The following is a 26,600-nucleotide window of genomic DNA, read 5'->3' as shown; positions in this document are numbered from 1 at the left end:
CACATGCCTGCTCTATTGTTTTTTCATTTTTATTTATAAATGCAACTATTGCCTCATTATATAATCACAGCAGGACATGCCAGGAAATGCCAGTGGATTTTTGCATTGTTCAGGTGAGTTAGAGACTTCAGATTTGGCTTTGTATCTTTTCAATGACAGCCCTCACTATTCACATAGTGTTAACAACACTGAGGTTAACCAGGGTGTGCAGGACCCACCTGGTAAAACGCATTCTCTCTGGTCTTTATTTTTATACAACATCTTAAACATACACAGCACTTCAGAGTAAGCAGCTTGCCCTGCCCCTAAAAAAGCACACACTATGTATATATAATATAATGAAGGGATAAGTAAATATGAGGGGATAAACAGCATTTTCTCAAGGTCTCTGATAAGATGTAGTTTTAGTGTTCTTTTGGAAAGAGCCTGCTTGTTTTGTTGTCTGTTACTGTTTTTATTTTAAGCTATTTACTACTTCATTTTTCCCTTCCTCTGCATGAGCAGATTAATAATTTTGTCTTCTGCAAAATTCTGTTTTATTTCCTCATCACTGCATGGATCAGTCTTCTTTCTTTTGTGTAGCATAGAAATGATTAACTTTTGCTGTAACTATGCAAAAATGTATCTGATACCACGATAAAAACCTTCGCCACATTGTGGCGTGCTAGTAATTTAGCAAAATCAGGGCTCCTGAAATAGTCTTTTCTTGCAACATGCATGCTTTTTTCCACTCTCGGTAAGGATTAATCAGTTTAACTTGGGGACACAAGTCTTCAGAAGTTGCAACAACTTTCTCCACCCCACCCTAAGCTCAAACTGTGGTTGTTCAGGTTTGAGCTCAAAATATCAGACTGTGTTGTTCGATGATGGCTTGGTCAAGGCAAGGCAATGTGCATCACCTGGGGTTTGCTGAATTACGTGAAACAATGGAACAGGCCTTGGGCAGTTATCTGACTTAACTCCTGACCTTGGCTTCCACCTGGTCTAAAATGATCTCCACTAGCACTTGCTTTAATTACAGGCTCCAAAATACAAAAAAGCCCAAAGTATAAAGCATGGACAAGTTAACCTGTGCAGTTGCGTTTAGGTCATTTGAAACAAAAGTTGAGTATTAATGGCTCTCTTTATCCCAAGAACACAGCCTTTTCCATAGCATCCTGCACTTTCATATATTCCAGATGAGATGGGTAGTTAGTGCATTGGAAACGGGGGTTGTTGCGGACATAGTTAAGGAATTCTGGAGCTCCTGGGACGATGACATTGTCAGCCAGAAGAACCGAGCCCTTCCTCAGCAAGTTGCATTCCTAGAAAGAAGAGAAATTGCTTCACGGTGGCTGTTTAAGCAGACATTGGCTTGAGTGTAATGTGCTTTCATGTTAACCGTGTCATACTCGAGTGCCTGCATCCAAAAACCCATCGTACTACAGGTTTGGAGGGAAGAAGACATGGGAGAAGCTGAGTAACTCTGATCCTTTGTGGTCGTGTTTACTATGCTGACTCTTTCTATTAACACAATCAGTAGAATATTAGAGATGGTGATAATAGATTGGGTCATACAGGTTCTAAAATAGCAAATCAAGTGCAGTGGAGGTGTGCAGTTTGGTGCTTAGGTTGTTTCCAACTATGTCTGCATGATCAGTAACATTGTTTTGGTTTGGCTTTCATGCCTAATGTTTGAAAAGTTTTTTAATATACCTTTAAAATGTTGTAGTAGCTCTTAAGGTCACCTGAGAGACTGGCATGTCTGCTTTGGCCAGTCTCAGTCCAACTCCAAACCTGCTAAATGAATATATTTTCTGCACTTGCTTTCCTCTCATCTTGTACAATTTTCTGCCACTTTGTTCAGGAGCTGGACACGAAGCAGCATTTGTGCACAATGAAGATCACTGACACATTTCCACAAGGCATAATTAACTTGCAATATTCTCTTCAAGTGCAACGTTTATCCCCAGTAAACCTACAAACCTTTTTACTGGTATTTTTGTCTACTAGAAGTTGCTTACCTGATCTTACCAGCTGTTTTAAAGCAATCTGTAGTTAATCAGGCTGCTTGTTATGCTGTGTTTACAGGCAGCAGTTGCAAGCCAGAACATGGGGTGGTTTTTGTTGCTCCCCATATATTCGAGAAGTCCTGTTGATGAGCGTGCTGCAGAGACTGTTCGGTTTACTGCTCTTGCCTCTGGTGACTGAACACCAGTCAGCACAGTAGAAGCGATGTTAGAGACATGGCAAATATCCTCTGGGCTGTTGTGCAGCTTATAGAAGCCTACAAGTGACAACATGCTGTATTTTCCACTGGTCATCAGGATTTCAGATGCTCTTTGTGTCAGGCTCTTCTAGAAGTGCATGTAAAGGAATGCTGTCTGGGCCACTTTCAATACATATTTCATCTGAATATTTTATATTCATGTTTTGTATTAGCTATTCATATTGTAATACATGCCAAAATTGCATGTTAGAAGGTTTGTAACATCTGAGAAAATGTGGGGATCTTTTCTTCTTCTTTGTCATCTTAATTTAGAATTATAGAATTGGAGGGGACCTTTCAAGGGCATCTAGTCCAACCCCCTGCAGTGAGCAGGGACATCTTTAGCTGGATCAGGTTGCTCAGAGCCCCGTCCAACCTGACCTTGAGTGTTTACAGGGATGGGGCATCTACCACCTCTCTGGGCAGCCTGTGCCAGTGTCTTGCCACCCGCATTGCAAAAAATGTCTTCCTTATATCTAGTCTAAATTGACCCTCTTTTAGTTTAAAACCATTGCTCCTTGTCCTATCGCAGCAGGCCCTGCTAAAAAGATTGTCCCCACCTTTCCTGTAGGCCCCCTTTAAGTACTGAAAGGCCGCTACAAGGTCCACCCAGAGCCTTCTCTTCTCCAGGCTGAACAACCCCAGCTCTCTCAGCCTGTCCTCAAAGGGGAGGTGCTCCAGCCCCCAAGCACTTATGTGGCCCTCCTCTTTCACAAGAGGGTTTTTTTAAGCAAAGCAACTTTGTCACAGTTGCATCAGACTGATCATTATGATAGCACTAAACTATGTTTGTTTTGGATGTGCTGTGAAGGTTAAGCTCTGATAAGGATGTGCTAGCTCTTCCCAGTGAAAAAAGCTCAGTCATCCTTACACAGCCAGTTTAAAAGAAAACATTCTCTGCGTACAAAATAACTAGGGAGGGAACATTTTCTTGAGCTACTGCTGTGTAAATTCAATACTGGACATTCATAACCCCAAACAAACTTCCTTTTCAAACAGCTCTCTGGAGGACAGGCCTGAAATTAAAAACCAGGGGAGCCTGGATGAGAAAATAATGTTGTAGTCCTCAAGCAGGGGTCAGGAAGTAGTTGTTGGCAGGTTCTCAATGTAAGAGGCAGCCTTAACAAAAAGTGGGTTGATTTGTGAAGAAAATAATTGAAAAATGACACTTCCATACAAATAGTTAGGCAGTTGTAGAAAATTTTATCAGCCTACAGCTCCAAATCTAGGAGAGTATCTGTATGTGCTGTGTTGATAGATACAGATGTTGTGAAACTCCGTTATTTAACACTCGAAAATACTTTCCTGTCCGGAAGTCCTCTGGTAGTTACCTATAATTGCCTACTGGTGTTTCAGCCAACTTGTTTTGTAGTGCTAACAATAATACTTAAGGGGGCGTTGGGAAGAAACAAGCATGATTTTTCCACATTTGGGGCTGGAGATAGCGTTGGACAGCACTTTCCTAGCAAGTGCCTAACTGGGGCAGTCTGTGCTGCTCTGAAGGCTGCTTTGCAGCCAGTTAATTAGACTCCCAGAAAGAAGATACCCAACTGTGCTACCAAAATGGTATTTCATCAAAAGGCTCTGCTGGCATCACAGACCCAGGCAAAGAAGGGTACTGAGGAAATTAGAGAGGTGGAGCTGGGATATGCAGGTCCTAAGTCTCGCCTGATCCCAGGATCGGGATGTTTTTTGGTCAAGTGTTCTGGTTAGTGACCACGGAGACACTCCTAGGAAGCGTAAGACCCAGACCATGCACTCCTCCAGCTGGGATTTCTACTGCGGACCCATTTGTTCAGGAAACAAAATGGTTCAACAGTATTTGCCAAGTCCTGAGCTATGTAGTGTCAGCAGTTGTCCCTGACAACTGTCCCCCAAATCCTCTTTTCTTGTAAGGTTAATATTTTGACTGCGTTTCTTCATTTTACAGAGGATGAGGTCCTTCATAAAGAATATAGGCCTCACAGACAGCAAGGTATTTGCTACTTTACTTTTCAGACTGGAATTGTGCAAACTGACCTGAAGCAGGATGGTGTCTGGTGTGTATCTGTCTTTCCAGTGGTCCAGGAAGACAAAATCCAGAGTATCCACTTCATATTTTTTCTTCAGCTGGGGGATAATTTCCTCTGAAGGGCCTTCTAGGAGTTTTACCTGAAATGCAAATCCATCTAATGAATTGTGAACCATTAAGAAAAAGCACATACCTCTAGCTCACTTTAAATTGTGGCCAGACATCAGTGATCCTGTTAATAGCTCAATATTGCCTCTGTTGAATTATTTCATAAGGTTAGATCAAGTATATTTTTTTTCTTTTGACAAATCAACTCAGTTGTGTTCCAAAATATGGGTTTGCATGTTTGGTGGGTTTTTTTTTAGGAATAGCAGAAAAAGCGACCTCTCGTTTCTGTTGGATAATGTGATTCTTTACTGGGAACATGGGAATCTCCTGTTCAAAACAGTACTTTAAATTACTTTTTTAGTTACATCTCAGTTGAATCTTGTAGTCCAAGGGAAGCAAAAAATATCGAGAACAGGTTAGTTTAGAATAAAGCTGGAGCCTACAGCCTGTAAAATTGATATGGCCAGTAGAGGGAGGAAGCATGACAGAGGCTATTACAACTTCCTCACAGGTTTATTGGCCTAAGTACTGTTAAACTGAAAGAAGCTGCTGCACATTGATTTGTTAAACAAGCACTATACACTGTGAGTGGAGGAAAGAAGTGGTAAGGAAATCTGATTTATGACTTACAGCTGATCAGAAGACTAAATCAGATGGAGAAAATGCAATTTTAGATGTCACTAGTACTTCAGGTTCTCTTCAAGAAGTTAAGAAATGCATTAGAAGATCTCATGGTGGGATTTATTTCCTCTAGTTTTATCATCTGTGCTGAAGTGAGTTGTCTAGTTGAATAGACAGGCATTTCTCAGGCATGAATCCCCCTGACCTGCCATGGACGTCTGCCTTGGGCTCAGATGGATTATAGACTGGAAATACCTGCATCTCAACCAACTGTACAGTCAAGACACCTCAGATTGCACAAAATTTAGGTATATATATTATGACCAGCTTGATTTGGGTAAGTACATCTCATCTGAAGTCCATTGCACGTAATGCAATGGCTTCTTGTGAGCCTTTGTAACAAATTAGACTACAGTTCAATTTTCTGTTGTACTCAGTCTTGGCACTGATTTGAACCTTTTAGTTTATATAGAGAAAACCAATATTCTAGTCCGGCTTTCGGGAGGTAACATAGTGAAGTTCACAGCTGTACTGCTGTGAGAAGTCAGGGACTGTAACTAGGCATGGAGCTAGTTAAATTAATAAGGACTGTGGATGCAAGAAAAAAATTATTTATTGATAAATACTATCGAAAGGCTTCTGGTTATCAGGAGGAGGAATCTGTGGGGCAGTCTTGCAGTTCAATAATGGCAGTAAATCTAACCAGTTTTGCAATAGTGGTTACTAATTTTATGAAAAGGACTATGTGTGCTGATGTCCTGTGATTGTAGTAAGTGAAATGACTGAATCTGGAGCCTCCTTCCAGGCCTGTATTATTTTTACAGTCACTATAGGTTTTGAAAATAGCTCTCAGCAAATGGCCTGTCTACTATACTAACCAGTGGATAGTGAAAAGCCCAAACTGGAAGATAAAGTTTAAATGCTTTCAAAATGTTAAGCAGATGTGGACGTATATGATTGTTACCAGTCTTGCCCCTCTGAATCTTCATCCTGACTCACATAGCAAAGAAGTTTGGAGAACAGCCCTGATTTGGTTACACACATCTTGACAAGCCCCAAACTCTACCCTGACTCTCAGCTGGGTTTGCATCATACTTGGACCCCTGACTGATGCTAACAAATGTAGCTCACTTGCACTGTATAGACAAGAGTAGACAACCTCAGCATCCTCTGCAGGGACGCTGGTAGTTTTTCCCTGCTAACAAGCCTGATGGTTAAACTCTGCATGTTTCCACTTAGGGTGTCGTACTTCCTTGACAAGTAAAAGACAAATTTAAACCTATTATTGTTTATATGGATAAAGTCCCACTCTCCATGTTTTGCTTCCTCACACCAACCAGAGACAAATGGTATTTACCTTATCTTGTACTCCAGCAAACTCAATCATCTGTTTAGCTATAGCAGCAAATTCTGGGTTGAACTCAATAGTGAGAAGATGAGCTCCTGCCTTCAGCAGCCGAGCAATCCTAACTGCTGAGTAGCCACAGTATGTTCCCAGCTCCAGTGCAACCGATGGATTGACCTCTTCCACTGTCTTGTCTAGAATTAAACCTGAATAAAATGGAAATGGCTTAACTTTTGACAAAATCAAACTGGTTCACATAAAGAAGAGCAAGTTAGTGAAAAGAAACTTACTAAGTCTGTGTACTCAGTTGCTCAGGACATTCAAAAATCAGGGGTTGATGTCAAATTATATATTGTTTCTTTTGCAAATTGGCTTATCTGTGACCAAGTTGAACGTGGACATTCTAAGTTTCAAAATGCAAACTTTCAGCTAAAAAAAATCATACTTGGTTTCACAATATAAACATTTCTGAGGAAGGAAGTCCCTGAATTAACTGAAATGTTTATAATGTTACAAGGAGAAAATGCAGTGGTTTTTTCCAAGAACTTACTGCAGAAACTGGCCATGTTTGTGAAACATGTAACTCCTGAATTCTGAGTGCTGGTATTTGTTGCAAATGTTACATGCAGTAGTCTGATACAAAATTTCTCATACTAAATACTTGTTTTAAAGGGAAAAAGAAAAATTATTTATAAGATTGCAAAATATTTGGATTCACTAGATGAGTTTGTGGGATGGAAAACGTTAGTCAATTGTTAACAACCAAAAAATACTCCTGAAGTGACCATGTATATTTAATCCTTCTGAGGAAAAGGATTTATTTGTGATAAAACTGTCTCCTCTCACCTTTATGGCTAGAAACTAGATAACTAATCTGAAACAGTATTTGAAGGGATTTTACTCCGAGACATGGAATTTTTCAATGTACATATACATTTCCTTACGTGAAATTTTCCTGGGTGTCATTTGTTTATTAATAGTGTGGTGATGATGCTTGCATCTTGAGACCATGTGGTCACTTTTGAAGTCTTATGAACTAAAGATGCATTAACTTCGATGGCTCTTATCTGAAGAAAGGTCGTCTTGTCAGAGCAAAACTAGAGTGAAATTTTTAAGAATATAATCCCAAATGATCAAAGTTTAGAACTTTAAGAATTCCTACTCAGCCACCACGTTCTGTTCTGTTGCCCTAAGCACCCCAGCCTGGTATGCAGAGGAGCTAGTTTCCCAAAAGGTACATATGACAGAGAAGCATTTTATTTACAGTGCTTACAATTGTATTTTATTAGCTATACCAATCCCAGACTAAGCAAATTTTGCCTGCAATTTCCCAGCAAGAGGTACTTTTGTGTCTAATTCATAAGGCAACATGTTAAAATTTTGAAAAGACTGTCACTTTCCTGTGACTATGAAAAAAAAGTTTTGTCCACATATTTTCCTTTAGTAGGCAAAACCAAGATTATTTACTTGCTCAGTAGCAAGTGTCTGATAGCTGCTTTTCTCTGCTACGTGGGTAGGATTTCTCCCCTCAACAGTAACTTAGGCTTGCATATACAAAATTCATATAGTTTAAAATACTTTTTTTTAAATTTACTCTTTCATTGAAGGATCTGACACTACTTAACATAATGAATTATGCCTTAAGGGGCACCCTGTTTAGGAACTGAGGTATAACACAACCCTACATTTTTCCCATAAATTGTCACCCACTGCTTACACACTTGCAATGTACACAATACACAAACCCAGATCTGGTCCTATGGCTTCCTGGATTACTCACTGGATACCCCTCCTCAAAGACATCTGCACAATCATGCATTACTGTTTACAGAACTACTCTGCTGACCACAATGCTGTTGTGGATTTTTTTTTGCAGCAGCTGAAAGTTACCAAGTGAATACAATAAGATGTCCTGTACTATGCTAGTCTTGAAGGATCTTTCAAGGGCTGATCCCTGCTGCAATTACCTTTCTCATGGCCCACATTCATGGCCCACTCTTTCTCGGAGCAGTACTTATCTATAGCGTCCACCACACTACAGGGGTCTCCTCGGACTGCGTTCTGCAGCACAAAATTTAAAATCCTCTGTTCTTTGCTCTGATTCATGATGAAATTGGTTATTTTCTCCCGGATTATTTCATTCCAGATAAGGGCAGCAGTGGCGTTTTTCCTGATGAGCACCACAAAGAGCAGCAAAATGAAAAGCAGGACGAAGACAATGAACAAAAGGACTGAAGAGCTCTCCAGCATCTGGAAGGAAAGAGAAAAACAGCCCAGGGTTAAGGTGGCACGAGAGAGAGCTATCCTTTTTGTAAATATTAAGCTGAATAACCTACAACCAACCATACTGAACAGGAGCACACAGAGTTTAATTATGATATTGTCCAGAGAAGCTGAAAATTACTCTCTGTCACTTAGTAATGGGTGGTGCTCTGTGGCACTCCTTTTAGAAGCCAATTTTACAGGCAGTCAACAAGTAGCTTTATTTAATGCTCTGGTCCCTTCCCCCACACAGCTGCTCAGTCCTGGCTCCAAGCATGCCGCTGCACAAAGGAGCCTCTGAGCATCAAAGCTGTTCTAACCATTTTTCAAAGAATATAAAATCTTAAATTACAGCCTGCATGTGATCCCATTCTCCTAATTTTTCAGCACTGGGAAACTTCTAAGCTAGCATTGTCAAGAAATATGGAATGACTCACCCTTTAATTTTGAGCACAGTATCAGCAGAAACTGGGTGCTGTTAGGCAACATTGTGTTTCAAATCAGTCTGCAGGTCCTAAGTCACTGCCTTGCATGCAGACCTCTCTGCCAGCACCTGTCCTTCCTGCATGCTGTGCAGAGAAGCTGAGGTTGATGTTTCAGTAGGACTCTACCTGCCTCCTTCCTGTCAGAGCCTGCCCAGCCTTTTTCCTGCTTATAAAACCTTTGACATGAGCTATTAATCTGATACTCTTGAGAACAAGAGATTAATTTCTTTTTATAAAGTGAAGATATTTTCTCACTGGTCATAAAAACATAAAACTGAATCCCTGAACCAGAGAAGAGCCCAGTCTCATGAAATTGAAGAGATGTAACAAAAGCGCACATTGTACTTCTGCGACGGGCCAGCTCAAATTATCTGATGGGTTGTGCTTATTCTCTCCCTGAAATTCAGTGTCATAGCTGCAGGTGCATATGTGTGTGCAGCATGGGTGGTGTGTGTTTCTGTCTGAGTTTAGGGCATCTGAACATAAAGCTCAGCAGATGGGACGCATGTCACCCTGTACAGCTCAAGCAATAAATCCCATCAAAGCCATTTACTCTGATGGATTTCGGACAAGCCGGTATACAGGAAGGTGCATTTACTTCTATGCAGGAGTCACAGCACAAAAGATCTGATAAAGAAAGGATTCTTTAAACTAAGGAATTGATTTAGCCCTTGAGTGAGTGTCAAACTGAGGGTTATGATTTGCCTGAGGACTCTCTGCATGTGAAGCTCCTCTCTTACAACCCAAAACACACCTCATTTCTGATGACATAGCTTATAACACCTCCACTTTTGCACCTCTGCTTCCCACAAGCCGGGGGTGACAGTTGCACACTGGGAGAAGAGCAGAAGTTGGAATAGGCTCCGGTTAGTATTGGGATGAATTAATGCAAAGTTCATTTGTTCTGTAAGTCTAATTAGGCATTTGAACACAGGTCTAAATGATTCAGAACCAGTTTCTTAACCTCAGCAGGCTGACTTGAGTTGCACTGTTTTTTAAACTGTTACTTTTAAAGAACATGACACTCAACTCTTTCTAGTCTCTGATTCTTTCTATTAAGTCTCTTTCTCCTTCATCTTGCTAAAAATGATGAACAGCTTCCGCTTACACTTGTATTAATGTTCCACCTACCTGGAGTTCAGCAAAACCATTGCTCCAACAGGAGCCATCATCCTCAAAAATTTTGCCTAAGTTGCCCAAGACCAGAGGTAAAGGGGCTATATGATTAGCCAAATATTCCCCCAGATGGTTCTTGCTTTCCTTTTTTGTTTGTTCCCCCCAAATTGTCACAGGAAAATCCTAAATTTTATGGGTGGTCAGACCTCCATTCTGTAGTGGGACTTGGCACCTACACATTACACATGGGAAAAATCTATCCCACTACTTTAAGTTTTGAATCACCATGCAGAACACATTTTGAGTTCAGAAGATGACTAAGTTTCCGTAGAGATATGCTCAGCCTACAGTACCGCTGATGTTTGTTCACGCATCTGCTTATCTTAGTTGCACAGCAAGTATGATTTGTTTGGAGCAGTTAAAAGTCTATTCCTCTTGCTTTTAAGTAGTCAACAGTGGTGATAACTTTCCTTTAATGCTTTCCTTGCAAAGTCTGACCTGAGACATTTCCTTTCAGGCTTCACGAGCATCATTAGCACATGAAAATCTTGCTTCTTGGGCTTTCTGAATTTTGTTTCCCAGCTAATAAGAACCTGCTTCTTTACCTCAACAGGATTATGAGGGCCTGCATGTCAATTTTGCTTCTTCCCTTTTATGCACTAGTAGTTCTACTGGTCGGTCCCAATTGTCCTGCACCTTCCAGATAGGACTTCTGCCCTGTCTAGTTATTCTACATGAAGATGTTCTGTGTTATGTGTCCACTGAGAACTTGGATTAGGCTATATATCATTGGTTTAACAGAAAAATCTCTCTCTAGCTTCGCTTGGCTTGTCTTCACTTGGCTTTCATGGCTTAGTTGATTGTACAGTCATTGTTGATGGATTTGGATTACTGACATAGTTGAGAATTAATTATTTTGAACTGCGATAAGTGGATGAAGCCCAGAAAGAGTTTACTGGTACCAGCAGGTATCTAACCTTGCTGCCTCTGGACAAGGGAAACTGCGTGAGCCCCACAAACCAGTGGCTCACTTGGTGACAGTCCAACCATATTCAGGACTAGAACTGAAGACTGTTGGCATTCAGAAGCATTTCAGACTACTGCCACTTGTAATCCTCTGGTTACAATGGATATTTTGGCATCCTCTGAGTACAACTTGCCACAGGCTGTTGCTTTGGCTCTATGAGATTCTGCCAGTGTGTTTGGGGCTGCCCTTCAAAGACCTGTCGGTCAGCAAGAATGGTCGATAGCTGCAGGATGAACTAGGTGGTGTATTTTTTGAGGAATAGCTTTCCTCCTTTATTACTTAGTATAGATATGACACCATTTGGTAAGATTTCTCAGAACAGGGAGAGATAGTATCTGTAGGCTAATTCAGCCCCACTCCCTCTCCTGCAGGAATGCTGAGACTTCTTTTTCAGACAGGGAACAGACTGTGAAGCCTTCTTTTTATACCTTAACAAAAGGGACCTGTTTGACAGTAAAATCCTGCCCCTCCATTTTCACATTGCTTCCCAGGCAAGGAAGGGTATGTCAGCAAACCAGACTTCCATTGTCTTATTTTCCCACGCTGCTACAGGCTTCATACACCAAAATTATATGACATCACATAGTCATAAGCCCATGTATTACAGAAAGCCAGCTTCTTCATTGCCTGCAGCTCTTTTTTAACATGTCTCTGTTAGCCAGAGTAGAGAAAAGCACCCAACTTGGATTAGACCTGAAGATTTTTTGTAACTTCACCTAATCTTAAACAAACAAATACTTCACCCTTATCCTTAGTTGGACAGCAGCATCCTTTTAAAGATTTTGTTGTTTTGGAAGAGTGAACTTTGTGCAGACAAAGACACCTTGTTTCAGATGTACAAGTCCTATCTTTTCAGAGGCATAGATTGTATTTAGGCTGCTGAGACCCATGGCAGGTACTGCAGTGTAACATCCTGATACCAAGATGCAGCTAGCTTGACAAAAAGGTGTAAACTGGGATGTGTTTCTGAACCATGGAGATAGCCATAGCCTTGTATCTCTTCTAGCCATCCCTTGTGCCAAAGCACGAGCAGGCTGACAGCCCTTTAGCTTGTCTGGAAGGGTAACAACTGATAGTTCTGCTGGGCCACCTGGGAAACAAATTTTGGTTCTTCAGCTATGAAATCTTGTCACTTCAAGTTCACCCAAGAATCTCTCTGAAGGCAAAATACTGACCTGCATTTCTCTTCATGTCTCTTCAGATCTAGACTGGTGAGTGGCTGTCAGCAGTGGTTCATTTACACATTTTGTGTAACATATTTGTCAAGAAGACAAAAAAAAAGGCTATAAACTTAAGCTCAAATGTGTGTGATTTGGGGATGGTCTTAGATCTAAAACTTAAAACAAGGAAGCAATTCAGCTTGGCCATTCCTATAATCAGGTGCTCAGAGGGATCCATTTCTTACAGTGCCTCAGATCTTTGCACTTCTAAGTCCCTCACGAATGTGACCACACGTAACAGCAGAGCCCACCTGCCTCCACAGATCCTTAGAGGTTGCTCACAGGTAGCAACAATCTATATAGGACATGTTGCTTTTTTCCATTCCTATACAAGTTAATTTGGTTTTGCTGTATCAAGGAATGTTTTTCAACTATTGGGTTTTTTAATTATATTATTATTGTTGCTGTATAACACCCCAGGGCCTTCATAAACTGGCAGTATTGGTTGTTCTTAGCAGAGATCCTTTAGGAGGCAATTAGGCTGAAAATGACTTTTTAGAGAAGGTAACTTTTAAAAGGAGAAAAACTGACATATATTTTCTTTTTTTGTTTTACAGTTTCTACTTCAGTGTTTATCCCTCTTAATTTCCGTCGTCTTAGACATGAAAATAAATTAAGTGATAGCAGTAGACTGTAAAAGCAGCCTGCCAAGAGCAAGATGCATCAGTGATGGTCATGCACCCAGAGAGGAAAAATATCTGTACCAAAATAAGTAATTGCTTTCATATTCTTAGCTGGAAAATATTTGATATGAAAATTAAGTGTGTAATTCAGCCAATTTAAAACTACCACTACCTCTAAGAGACAGTCATGTTATGACAGCTTTAGAAAATGCAACTGTAATTTCAGCTTTAATGTGGATTCATGAGATTGATTAAATATGCAATAAAACTGAATTTGCACGTAGTCAAGTTTCCCATAACCACTTATTACAAGGCAGTCACTCTTATTATTTAATGCTTGTACTGAGGTTCCAAATACACAGGTTAGCACTGCAACCTCTTCTGTGCATTAGAAACACCATGATAAAGTGAGCCTTCTCTTTGAAAGATAAAATTTGAAGTGAAAAACAGTAAGCAAAATGAACAGTTCAGCAATGGAGCCTCAGAAAACTGGAAAGATAACATTATGGAAAGGAACTAATAACACATATCACTAAATCTGTTTTTGAGAAGACACAATTTAAAAGAAAACATATTAAAATTTCATGCCCAAACCTGTCAAACTAATGATGAGTCTTTCTAAAGCACCAAGTTATTTTCTTGTGCATCTAATCTTACTCATTTTGGCAGGTTTTGTAAGACCAAATCATAACTTGATAAGGCAGTTCAGCAGTCTTCCCCTGATGCAAATCATAAACAATTGGCATTAGAATGGCAGTACCTTTGTTGCAGCTTACAGAGATTTAAAAAGACACTTTCAAAGAGAGAAGCAAACACAAATGGTGAGAATTTGCTTCCCAACTTACCTGCCCTTGAAGACAAAATAAGTCATTCCAATGGCTATAAAAGAAACCTCAAGAGACTGGCTCAGACTTAGGGATCTATTATTACGGCAATAGTCATTAAGTTCGGGGATTCACTACCCCCTTACTATTATATGATCTCCAGTTTTTCTAAAAACATAAAAATGTCCATGTGATGGAGCACAAAACAATACATCCTGTTCTTTGTTCTTGAACAGGTGTCTCCAGCCATTTCACCAAAGGTTACAATGCAGATCTTTCAGTAATGCTATTTATCAGTCCTTCTGGTAATTTTTTCCAAGTACTGTTAAAAAATAATTGGTCTTAGAATTCCCTGAAGTTATAAAATAAGGATTAGAAGAAATCATAACAGCAATTTTTAAGATAACTCTGAGTGACCAGATGAATTCAAATGGAGATTTTTATCAGAGTTTCATAAAAACCACATGATGTTTTCATAACACTTCGAGGAAGGTGTACAGAGATTTGATCTAAACTACTGATTGCAACTATTTCTCTCTCAGATTCCTGAACAACCTCCCTCTGCTAAGAACTGATACTTACCAAGAAGAAAAATAGACATGTTTAAGGTAAGCACCTTTAAATTACATCATGAGTAATTAACACCTCATTTCCTACAGATGCAAAAATAAGAGATGACAGGTATTAAAATACTTTGGAGGTTGAAAACAGTTGGATAGAACATTTTTCTAATCAAAGTGAATCCTTATAAGCCTAATTACAGAACCTCTCATTACAATTTTAGCTTGGATAAACTGTTACTGCTTTGCTTTGTGCTGAAAATGAAGTCCTAAATATAATCACCAAAAAAAAAATCTCGCCTACAAAGACAGCATGTACATTAGACTGCGATTCTCCAGGACTGGAATGAGAGTTAACTTTGTGATCTTGCATCAGGGGACTTAGGTTTGAATCTCATTTTTGCAATATGTTTCTGATCTGATCTTGGGTGAGTTGTCTTGCCTACACCTTTGTTGCTACAAGTGTAAGCTAAAGTTGCTGCTACTTCTGTAACTCTCAAGGTGTTGTAAAGCTGAATTAATCTTTGTCAGAGAAGTCCCTGCTATGGATAGATGGATAACACCTGAGGAAAGGCAAAGTGATTTTATCTGCACTAACTAAAGAGACCAATTTTGGGATACCAAGACAGCAAACGCTTATGAGACATTATTATTCTTGAGTTTATGAACAACAGGGAAAACATGCAGACAGACAGTGCTTCAAATACTTTCCTTAAATTATTTCAGCCTGCCTGGCAAATCAGGCCTTTGAGGAAAGATGATGTTACATCCAATACTCCTATAATTTTTCATGCATTTAATCTAACTGCCAAGTACTGGTTGGTTGGTTAAGAGTTTATTACGAGTCTCCAAGCATCCAGACAGTACTTCAGCATTCTGATGCTAAAGGGTTTAGAATCTAATTTAGACTTTATTAGCTCACATAACCTGGTGAACAGGGAGTGCTTGGTAAATTTATACCATTCAACCTTTTTTTTCATAAAAGAATCTCTCCATGGTCTGATGGTATTGAGGATAATAGAAACGGTCTACAGTAGTAGAGTGCCTGAGGACAACAGGGCCTACCTCATTGCAGAGACACTGCTGCTAATTCTTCAGAGAGAAGAATGTAATAATGCAAACAATTTTCTAGATGGTTTTACACAGGGCATACAAATTTACAGATCAAACCCTCTCATACACATACCTATGTGAAGGAGGTAGGTGTACCCCCTATTTTAAGAAAAGGGTTAAAAAGGCTTAAGTTCAAGCCCTTTAAAAGCTTCTGCTGAAATTATGACTTTAAGTATCTCACGCACTGAAGTATGCAGAGGATTTGCATATTAGTAGGGATATATTAGCTGTTTAAGAAGCATTGCAAAAACAATACAGAAGAGTCAGCACATTTCTGCAAACATTTTAACAATGTCTGTTGCTCTGCACTAGCCCAAGGAGATCTGTGCTGGGCCATGGCTGGGACTGAGGTTCCTGACTCTTTGTCCTATGCTGTCTTGAATGAGGCAATCTCTGTTTTCTGGCATTTTGCTTTTCTTGATCTTTTCCCAGAGCAAGAAGGCAGAGTATTTTGGTCAGAAAGTCTAAACTAACTTCTGCCAAACATATTGTATCCTGTTGCTGTAGGCAACACAATTCAACAGCTTCATATTTTAGTACTTTTAAAGGTCAAAAAAATATCTTTTTACCTCCTATTCTTCTGTTATTATTTATGTATTTTCAAATGAGTGCAACACTGAGAAGAATAATCAGGCAATTGCTAAATATGAATAGCTTGTGTTTCACTGGAAACTTAGTCTGGGAGTTTGACATTCAGATTTTCCACTGGCATCACAAAAACAAGCTGAACAGACTTTATATAATTTTTCACTAAGTATTTCACGTATGAAATCTAAATTTCCCTCTTTCTAGATTTTTTCAAATTACTACGATTTAGCTTCACTACCATGACTACAAAAATTCAGACTTCTATAAATGCAAAGTTCTGATTAGTATTTTTCCCCCCCTAGGCCTTTTGTCTTTCCTCTTTCCTTCCTCTCAGGTTGAAAGGAAACAAACACAGGTTTCTTCTTACTGAATGAAAGGAAAAGAACAGAAGAGTGCCTACTGCCTACTAGTGAGCCCCATCAACTAAGCTTCATAAAGGTGCTTAAATCCATTCTCCCCAGAGAGATTTCAATTAGGATAATTGCTACTCACTTAAAACTCCCTTCACAGTAGCCATTGTCTAAGTGGTATTTGGTGCTATCAGCCAAAGGAAAAGGTTTATATAATGGTTATGTGCCCAATAAAGAAGAGTGGCGTTTAGAATAAACTGGCCACACAGACACATTGTGGATCTGTAGTGTTTTGATCCAGATTCGTCTAGTGAACATACCAGGCCTTGAGCAAAGACAGCTTTTCAGGAATGAGATCCTTTCAGGTACCCCTAGAAAGCATTTGTTTCTAACAGCCCTTATTCCCACTCAGAATTATAGATGCATTTGTACTAGTGTTTGAGGCCAGTGGTTGGCATAGCTCAGCTGAATTGTACAAATCCCACCTGGGATGCAGTAACTGCTAAAAGTAGAAAGTGCTCTGTCCTGTCATCACACTAGGAGCTGCTCTGTAAGAAGTTCAGGTGAGATTTTCATGTTCCCCAAGGGTGTAACACAAGCTCCTATTGAATGATTTTGCCCCAAATGGAGGTAGGGAGAAAGGGCTGGAAGAGGAAAGACCAAAATGGCTAGTTGTCCCCAGCATAATCACTTGTGACAGACGTATTTCACATTCTCTCTTTATATCACAAAGATCAAGGACTGAATCCTCAGTGTCCCAAATCCCCACTGCATGCTCCTGCCCTGCTTCCAAGGCTACCAGCTAATCTAGTGTAAATCTGTCTGTCTCCCAGCACAGCTTTCTGCTCTCCACCAGCTGCTCTTCAGGCCAGGGGGAGTGCATAACTGGATCTTGGTAGTGAGGACACCCACTGTGGGATCTGAAAGAGTAGGAAGGAAATAGCTGCTGAAATGTTCGCTTATTTCTATGGAAATGAACAGCTCTAACAGGCCAGGCAAGGTGGGATCCACCATAGCATAGCTGGTAACCAAAGAACTGCATGGGAAGAGGTAGCCTAACTGAGACAGAGCAGGGCATGAGACCTTGGTCTCAAATCCTAAGTGAATGCCCTCCCCAGAAAAGTAGCTGGAGTGGGCACAGAGTGTCTCTTACTTTAGCTAGAAACTGCTTTCTGAGAAATCCCCCCTGAGAGAGTTTTAGCAAAACTGGTATGGATGGCCTCACACATTAAGATCTGGTTTCAACAACTGCTGCCAAAATTATGTTTTTTCAGAAAATTCCCAGTCAGTTCTAATTCCAGTGATCCTGAAGGAATGCTGAAAGACAGCAGTGTGGGACTGGCAGTGATAAACCTGATACCAGCTGCAGGCTGCTAAAAACTATTGCTAAACTTGAGTGACAAGTAAATTGTTTGCAGAGTTAATGTGGTTAAACTCTTTTTCCACTGATGCAAACTAAAGCTGTAAATCAGGAATTTTTTCTTTTGCATTTAAATACTGCAATGCTCTGCAAATGCATGAGACTCTGAACATGAGGGCTTTGTTGGAGGAGTCCATGGCTGAGTAAGCAGAAGAAAGTAAGCTTACGTGCAGAGATGAAGCAAAGATTGTTTATGGAGATCTCCAGTATGACATGTGGTTTACAGTGTTGGTAAATGTGAGTTTGCTTTTAAAGGACAGAAGGTAAAGAATGTCCATAAAGAGCATCAGAAAGAGAGTCTATAAGCAGCAACAGGGCCAGCAAGCAAAAGTACTAGCTTTTTGTCTGTTCTTCACAGACATTTTGCTGTACCAGAACTCCCTCTTGAGAATGAAACCCCCATAAAATACAGCTGCAGGCAACACATTTCTAAAAGCAGCTATTCAGTCAAATATGACTGAACTGAAGCTTGACTTACATTCAGCGTTTTCTTGAATACAAATGAGTACCAAATTCCAGCATACTTATAGCCATAAATTACATTTTCAATTTAGTCAGGGTTATCTCACCTCACTTCTTTCAGCTGTCAAGGTTTACAATACAATACAAATGCATTGCACACAAAGATGTCCTACTCTTTCTCTGTGAAAGCTGTTGCTGCCCACGGACTGGCTTCCTGACAATGAGTACCAGCCAGAATGTGGAAAATACCACTTGTTTCATATTCACCACTGTTTAAAATAGTGATGTTACCTACGATAACAAATTATGTTAGTCTGAGAAATAAGAAAATATAAATGTGTACCTTTCTTAGTACAGCAGAAGCTGTTCCCTCCGATCTTTTCCTGTGCTGCTCTGATGTGGATTTTATAGAATAAGAGTCCAAGAGCCTGCAGTATTCAGTCACATTCGATCACATCACAGGAATAGCTTATCAGTTCTGTTACACAGACTCTAAAAGGAGCGGTGTCCTTTTCCCCAACTCCTCCTTTCACAGATTTCTGCGCTCCTTAAAGGTGCTCAGTGCTCTAATAACCTTAGAGAAAGCTATTCATCTGTCCCTTAATGACAGCGTTCTTGTTACTTAGTTACAGCACAGTGAATGCCGACAAAGTCAGGTATGAGCCAAATCTGTGCTCAGTGTAAATGCACTGTGTTCAATCAAGCAACTCCAGGAATGAATTTGGCCCAAGGGATTTAGTTCTTTTTTCAGCCCAGACGTGGCATGTTACAGCCAGTGCAGAAGTCGTAGAAACAAGACCTAGGCATGTGGGTTAAATATAGAGTGCTGTTGGAGGGAGGGTAGGTACATATAGCTTAACAGCAACTACAAAAGGAGGTGCAATCAATACATTATAAATAGTACACTTGAATTTGTATAGCACCTAGAGCTACAAACAGCTCTAAGATAAAATAAGAGGCTTATTCTAATAAACCTTGTTTTTGGCTTGACTATCTATATTGTTTCCTTTGAGGTGGAAACAATATAATCAAGCTGCAATTAGACTGTACCATCAAAGAAAATAATAAGAAAAAACAAAACCCAAACACAATGTCGTAGTAGTTCTCTGCTGTATTCTTACTACAATACTTGGATCTAGTTACTCAGACCTAGTTAGTGAGTGTTTGAAGCTCTAGCCTAGAAACTTTTTACAAACCCTTTCTTTGAATCTTTATCAAATATGGCAGAAACAGGAGCTGAAGAGCTGAAAACAGGCTTTGTCACATGAGAGGGGAGGTCCTTGAAAGAATTAGGGACTACCTGAGAGCATGACAAGAGAAGAATAAAATTTTTACATGGATTAATTTAATACAGAATTGTGGGGAAAAAAAGAGGTAGGTGAAAATCAAAGTGGTTTTAGTAACCCTAAACAAAACATAACTAAGACCCTGCAATATAGTACATTACCCAATGTCAATACAGAGTAACTCTGAAGTACCCCTTCCATGTATAACAGAGCTTTAGCTCAACCAATATTTTCTTACAATCCAGACACCAAGCAGAACAAAGAATGAAATAAGCAATCCTGCACTCCAACTTCACTGACAGTAATTTTCTGTCTGGTCGAAAGCTGGTTGTGAAACCATGATAGGTTGTGTCTGCACGATCCCTGATGCCACCCACAGTTAAAATTAACTAAGAATTTCTTTTACTGCTGGGCTGTGGAGAAAAGAGCTTAAAACAGTCAAACTTATTCTATGCACTGACCTTGTTCTGTAAGCATACAGCTATTCTTTGGAGATGTCCTTGCAGTTAACTATAGCTAGTTGTGAGCTGGTGGGTGGTATCAGCCCAGCTTCTGCTTAGCAGCATAAATTAGTGCCAAGACTTGCCAGACTGAACAGTGTCCCATGACAACACTTCTAAAGGGCTTCTAACTTTGAGCTGAATCATATTCTTCAGGCTAGAAGCATGGGAGGAGCAAACTTGCTTCTGCCTGCCCACAACTGTTTACTTGTATGATAAAGGCTATGCCTGCAAAGTATGATAAAAGCTATGCCTGCAAAATAACCCTTTCTATTGACTAGGTATTTCATTACACAAGTAAAAATTGTGAATGTCAATAACAGCAAACGCCGAGGTTCAGTTACTTAAACCACCCAAATTGTGTTGATTCCTACAAGTTGCTTCCAAGTTAATAGAAAGTTGAAAACTTGTAATACGTTATTATGGAATATTTTTTTTCTCCAAGAGAAGTTTCTCTGGTAGGCTGTTAGACATTGGCTTATGCCTTTCTTTAATTTACCTTTTTGCCCAAGACAAGGCCTATATAGTTATGGATATTTTTGTAAGTTCTTACTAACATAGTAACAATGCTACAAACTCCGGAGTGCATACATTTATCCACTATTCACATGACTTATCCTTGTAAAAATAGTAAAAATTTACCCTGATATTAATTCATCCAGGTTAGAGAACTGTGGAGAGCTATAAATGTATTGGTGTAATGCAATTTTTATGTAGAGATGAGATCTTAAGAGCCGGATTTGGTATTGCAGAACGTTAGGACACTGCATTCAGGGGGCACATCTATGCGAAGATGCAGACTCAGTATGTCTTAGCTTGGGAGCAACATCACATGAACGAGTACAGGCCAGAACAACTGGCTAGTTAGGACTGACTCACTCTGACAGAGCTAAGCTCAGATCTGTCTGTACAAACTTGAGTAGACTTGCTCATGTACAGTCCTCCCAGTCTCAAATGGAGGCTATACAGCTGCAATCACATGATGCAACGTGGCAGTGCTATCCCCACTTGCTGTGCATAGCACGGAGCTAAAGCTTTCTCAGTAAATCCATGCCTGGCATAACAACAAATGGCATTCCCTTCTTCTAATAATCCTGGCCAAAGACTGGTTTTTAAAAGCCTAAACAAAGGGAGACAGGAGAGCTAGCACATTATCATAAACCCCACAGATCATGTGAAACACTGAGTGGAAGAAAATTCTTTTGAGCTTGCATTTTCAGAATAGCAGGAGGGATTTTCTTTTATGTGAATTTGCTGTTTTCAACCATCAAATTAGTTTCTCTTGCTGAGAAACATGCAAAAGAGGAATTTTGAGAAAGGAAGCACCACTCATATGAATCAGGAAACTGCCTGGAGATATCTAAAATAGGAAACAGCTAAAAAAGACGAAAGATGGCCAGCAAAGTTGTACTCTAACATTTAACAGATTATACAAGCAGTTAGATTATTTTGTGTTTACTGTGAATCTTAAAAGGTTACCATGTAGACTGAAAAAAACTTCCTGCTTTCAAAGACTTTATAACTCCTCATGAAAACTTTGAAGCTCAGTTAAGTCTAACATATTCCTGTCTTTTCTCCCCTCAATTTTTGGTACCATATGCTGAAGCATTTGAATGAAGTCAAGAACTTGTGTTACTTGAAGATTCATCTGTTTCTGCTCTTTGTTTCCCCTCACTTGCCATCAGTTAGTTGTTTAGGATAAACTATGAACAGAAGATTGTATGTTAAGGAAGGAAGGAATAAAATGACATAGATTAAAATCTGAATGAGTCCTACTCTCAGACAAATTTCTGAAAATAAAAAAAAAAAAAAAAGGCAAACAAAGGAAGAAATAGCAACAAAGCTGAAATTTTAAAATATTTTTGTTGGTTTATGAACCTGTGCACAAATGTTTCCAGCAGAGGAAACACTGTTAGCTGAAGGATGTATTCTTTGTAACAAGATGTCCTTTTGGGGCACTTAGCAAATATTAGGATGCATGGTTTTCTTTTAGAATTAAATTTTTAAATGGAATTTAAATTATGACCTAATTTAGAGTAATTCTGTGATGTGTGCACTTCTCTTAGCTTTCTCAATGTAGTTGTTTCAGGTACATTTACAGATCTTACATAAAAAAATTGTTAGCTAATGGGATATATTTGTCCCATCCACAAAATGTTGTAAACTTTGTAGACTTCACATGAAAAGCTGATTAGCACCTCGATCTCATAAACCAAAATTAGTCATTTTCTTCCCTTATCAGTTTGACTTTTAACTCTCCTATAAATTGATTTGCCAAAGCTCTTAAAAGCAGAAATCAAAAATGCAGAAAAATGCAGCAGAGTGATTGTAAGCAAACAGCCACAGATTACTTCACACCAATGTAAAGCGATATGCAACAAAAAGTAGTATTAGAAAATTCTTGCTACACAAGCCAGTTAAGAAGCCTCAAATAAAAGTGGCAAAAATAACTTTCCTGGTTTACCCAGGATCTGTGTCTTTGAACAAGGGTCCTCACTCATCAGCATAATTTCCATGTTAGAATACTATCCTTATATTTAGCAATTTGAATCATGAGAAGGTTTTACCTTGCTTTGAAAAAAGACTGGTAACCACCCTTCCCCTTCTACCATTTGTTCTGTCCTTTTTGTACAGTTCTGGAATACAGTTCTCTCACTTGCCAGGGACTATTTCCACTTTCATATTCACCATTTGACATGCCTTTCTTCCACAAGCTTTTTCTTTTCCCCCCTCCTCCTTCCTCCTTAATACTAAGGACACCATGCTACACACTAGCAGAGGAATGACAAGGAAGAAAAATTTAAAAAGTACATTCAATCACAAGAGAGATGGTGAGAAACTAAAAAGTCCTACCTGATGCAGAGACCTCTTAGTTCAACCAGTGATCCAGTATAGTTCACTGACACTTCTGTAAATTATTAACTAGGTCATGCCACAAGATGCAACCTCTGATACAACCCATTTCCCACCCCACCCACTAAAAAAGAAGCAATGTGATGACTTCCAAAGATGGTATCTACCTGACACCTCTCTTCTTTCACCCACCCTGCCAGGTTGCTAATCTGGGAACATAAGACATAAAGCAAACCATGCCAGAAAAACAGGAAAGACAAGATACGTTTGAAAATTCAAAATTTCTAACATCTTAGGTAGAAGAGGTATTTCATCCTGGTTGTCTTCATGAGGAAGAATTTTAGTAAGCCATTGATAAATGTAATAAAAGGTACTTACTTACTTGAAGAAAAAACTGTACAGAATTCCAAGCTGTCCTTACAATAAATTCAAAAGGAGAAACTGCCCGTTAACAGAACTAATTCATGCCTCACAAAACCCCTATTTTGTTGAATGGATTTATATAAACTTCTGAAATGTATTACAGTGGTGTTTCCTTTGCCCTTTAATACCACACTGTTTACACTACATTGAATAAACATCTCCCCCCAGAAATAAACCAAACCACATCTAACGTATTAAGTTAATTTATGACTTTAAATATGACTAGCTACAACTGATAAAATGTTGTGGAAATACGATGTTAAGTCTGATAGCTATCTTGTAAGAAGTTTTTTTTAATCCCAAGTATTGAAAAAATATGCTTTCACTGCAGAAACACAGTGCTTCATGTAAATGATTCCTGATAGTAGAACGTATTTGCCACTAAAGAACTAAATAGTTGCTTTCTTAAAATAAATTAATATATATAATTTATATATATGTAAAAAAATGTGTATCACTAATTATTCTGATCAGCTTAATGCTAACCACAAAATAATTAAAGTAAGAGAGTAGAAAGCTATAGGAGATGAGCCAAAGACACATTAGAAACCAAACCTGATCACCAGAATCCGCCTCTGGTCCCCAAGAAAGATTGCTGAAGTGCAGTACAGACACACCTGCTCAGTGCTGACAGCAGCAAGTATCAGTGGCTACTTCTGTTATTGATATTGTCACCATGGGCAAAAACCTATTCCTGGTTGTGGATATTTGCCTTTACTGGTCTCAATGATTAAGTTTGTGAGAACGTGCAAAACCAGGGAGAGTAGCATCACACGGACTTTGTGCTTTCTTCTGAAGATGGCGGTCCTAATGGGAAAGCTTTAGCCTGTGGAACTGCACAGCGCTTTATTATTAGCTGTGATACAGCCAGAGGGCTGCTGACACCCCAGCTTCATACAGCGTACCAGCATCACAGCGGCTGCTATGGATAGTTCTGGTTCCCAGATGACTCAAGAAGGATGACAAGGGAAAGCAACCGACTCGCTTTCAAGCTAGAAAAGGGAGTGTGTGCTGATGTGTTTAGGAACACATAAACATCTAAAAGAAGCTACAATCTCACTACTGTTGCATAGGCTGTGGTTCACTTAGACTCTGAGCTGTAAAATAATGAAACCAATCAGTAATGCTAGTGTATGATGTGGCTGTTACAATGTGTGCTTGGCCAAGACCCCATCCTTAAAAGAGTTGGGAAGAATTACTCCAACTTTATAATCAATTCTTTCCCAAATTGGCAGTGTAGGTGCTGTTAAAAGGTAATGTTTTCTATCAACAGCTTTGCTGCTTTTAAGACCTTTCCTTATTAGCAAAATACCATGTTGCTGCAGGGACATTTCTTCACATAAATGTGGTTTGTGTTTGAGGAGATTTAATTCTACCCTTGATCCAACATGTTTGAACCAAACGCTGTGTGAAGAGCATATGCTCAACACTCCCTGATTCAATTCAGGATAGTGGCTAAAACAAACAACTAAACCAACTTTGCATGCATGTACCTGAAAAGCATAAATGATCAGTATCTCAATATACTTGAGCGTTCTTTAATTCAAAGGCCTCTCAGTATGCTCTAGTCATGTATTTCTACTGCTGCTGCAGTGGGTAAGAGTGTTTCTAGTGATTTATTGATTAGTGCTGCAGGAAGCTACAGAGAGGGTTTTTGGTTTTTTGAGTTCTTTTAACAGCAGTGATACTGGACAAGTCATCAATCCATTTACTAAAGTGATAGTAATTCCTGTTTCGTGTATTTTCAAACATTAATGGAGTGAAAAAAAAATAATCTGACCTACTCTGGAGGTGATGTTAGTTCTACAAAACTTTCTTTTGAGTATTTTAATTTCCTGCCCTTTCTCCTCAACTGTGGACCAGATGATTGCTGGTTTCTGAAACAAAATGGTTGGATGCTGCCCCCTGGTGAGCCAGGCCCTCACTCCGGAGACAGCTGAACCATGACTGCCTAAAACTGTTTTCTGTCGCCAGTTCCCTTTTCCCCAAGAAAAAGCAGCTGATTCTTTGTCCCAAACTCTGACTTGGCTATGGTGGTATTTATCACATGTGACCCACTACATACAGCAGCAGGCAGGATCGCTACTGTGCTTCAGTACAGGCCAACAGTGAGCACTTCTGAATGAGAAAGACCTTGTTCGCTGTGGTATTGTTTCAATCAATGCCTACGTTGAGGCTTTTTACCTTTGGCGGCCAGAATACATTACAAGCATTAACAACTCTCACAACTGCCATCCGAGGCAGGTCAGCAGCATCGCCCTTGTTTAATCAATAGGTGACATGTGGCACAGGGATAGGAAACACTGGTTTCCAGACAGGTCGTTCTGTACGGGTATCTGTCCCACCACAGCTAAACCGTGTGTTAAAGCTGTTTGTGCTGGTTTGGTTCACTGACCTGTGCAGCACAGCCCCCACCCCGCCATTTTGATTGGGGAAGTCCTCTTCTCGCAGACCAGAGTCCCTAGCATGGGCTCTCAACCCTGAGCGTATCTTAGCCACAGGAATCCAAAACATCGCGTGTTGCCTGTAATACCTTCGTGGAAGGGAAGGGCTTTATTCAAACCACCTTCTCAGAGGTTTTTAACTTTTAGTCTGCACCCTGGACTTGAGGAAGGGGCTGCGATCGCCCACCTCTCACTGTGGCTGCTACAAAGGGATGCGCTGTTTCAGAGAGGAAAAAGCAGGGCTCTGACCCATCCGTGTTGGTTCTGGGCAGTTGTTGTGTTCCGTTTCTTTCCTGAAAAGCCTTCCCTGGACCCCTTTTGCAGCAGCATTTCGGGGGAAGCCAGTCCAGCAAAAGCGTGGGCGTTTTTTCCCTTCCAAACGCTTGATCTTAATGCAAACGCCCTTCTCTAACGCCAGAGCCTGTGCCCGCCTTATCGAAAGGCCTCTCGCGGCTTGGCAGCGGCTCCAGCAGCCGGAGCTCCGGGCGCAGGGCGACCGCTCTCTCTGCGCGGGAAGCGGCCGCCTCCCCTCAGGGCTGCGCGCTGGGCGGGCATCGCGCTCCACCCGCGACGCGGCCATTCTCGCGACCCCCTCCACCCCCACCCCGCCAACCTCACGGGGCTCCGCCGCCCTCACCGACCCGGCGTCGCCGCCCTCCACTCAGGCGCTGCTCGGCCACCTCGCAGGGGTCCTGGCTCGGCGCGGAGGCT

At 40.2% G+C, this 26,600-nt stretch overlaps 1 protein-coding gene across 7 annotated transcripts; it reads right to left on the bottom strand.

Moving 5' to 3' along the window:
• Positions 1 to 13: 13 nt before the first annotated feature.
• COMT (catechol-O-methyltransferase) lies at positions 14 to 26,551 on the bottom strand. Of its 7 annotated transcripts, XR_015183915.1 has the most exons (7): positions 20,131 to 20,306; positions 18,727 to 18,811; positions 8,301 to 8,583; positions 6,346 to 6,539; positions 4,268 to 4,399; positions 2,004 to 2,266; positions 1,268 to 1,304 (listed from the first exon to the last, which is right to left on the bottom strand). XR_015183915.1 is itself a non-coding variant. In XM_086473889.1 (6 exons), the coding sequence occupies exons 3-6, from the start codon at positions 8,581 to 8,583 to the stop codon at positions 1,125 to 1,127; spliced, it is 789 nt and encodes a 262-aa protein (XP_086330015.1). In that variant the 5' UTR covers positions 18,727 to 18,811; positions 23,023 to 23,105; the 3' UTR covers positions 14 to 1,124. The 7 variants fall into 7 exon arrangements, 6 of the variants coding, with proteins under 6 accessions (XP_086330015.1, XP_009957810.1, XP_086330019.1 ...); XM_086473889.1 differs by lacking the exons at positions 2,004 to 2,266; positions 20,131 to 20,306 and adding an exon at positions 23,023 to 23,105 and having other exon boundaries at positions 14 to 1,304; XM_009959508.2 differs by lacking the exon at positions 2,004 to 2,266 and having other exon boundaries at positions 14 to 1,304; positions 20,131 to 20,304.
• Between the last annotated feature and the right edge of the window lie 49 nt (positions 26,552 to 26,600).

This window comes from Leptosomus discolor, chromosome 16, assembly GCF_034619465.1.
Source record: "Leptosomus discolor isolate bLepDis1 chromosome 16, bLepDis1.hap2, whole genome shotgun sequence".
NCBI lineage: Eukaryota > Metazoa > Chordata > Aves > Leptosomiformes > Leptosomidae > Leptosomus > Leptosomus discolor.
This window is presented reverse-complemented; position numbering and strand designations above follow the sequence as displayed.

Bases quoted from the DNA above. Each gene is read 5' to 3' on its own strand.
- COMT (XM_086473893.1), bottom strand. From the start codon at position 8,583: ATGCTGGAGAGCTCTTCAGTCCTTTTGTTCATTGTCTTCGTCCTGCTT. The intron at 4,400-6,345 runs GTAAATACCATT...TTTGCATTTCAG, and splicing joins TTGCTGGAGTACAAGATAAG to GTAAAACTCCTAGAAGGCCC. The intron at 1,305-4,267 runs GTCAGTTTGCAC...TCTTCTTTCTAG, and splicing joins CAGACACCATCCTGCTTCAG to GAATGCAACTTGCTGAGGAA.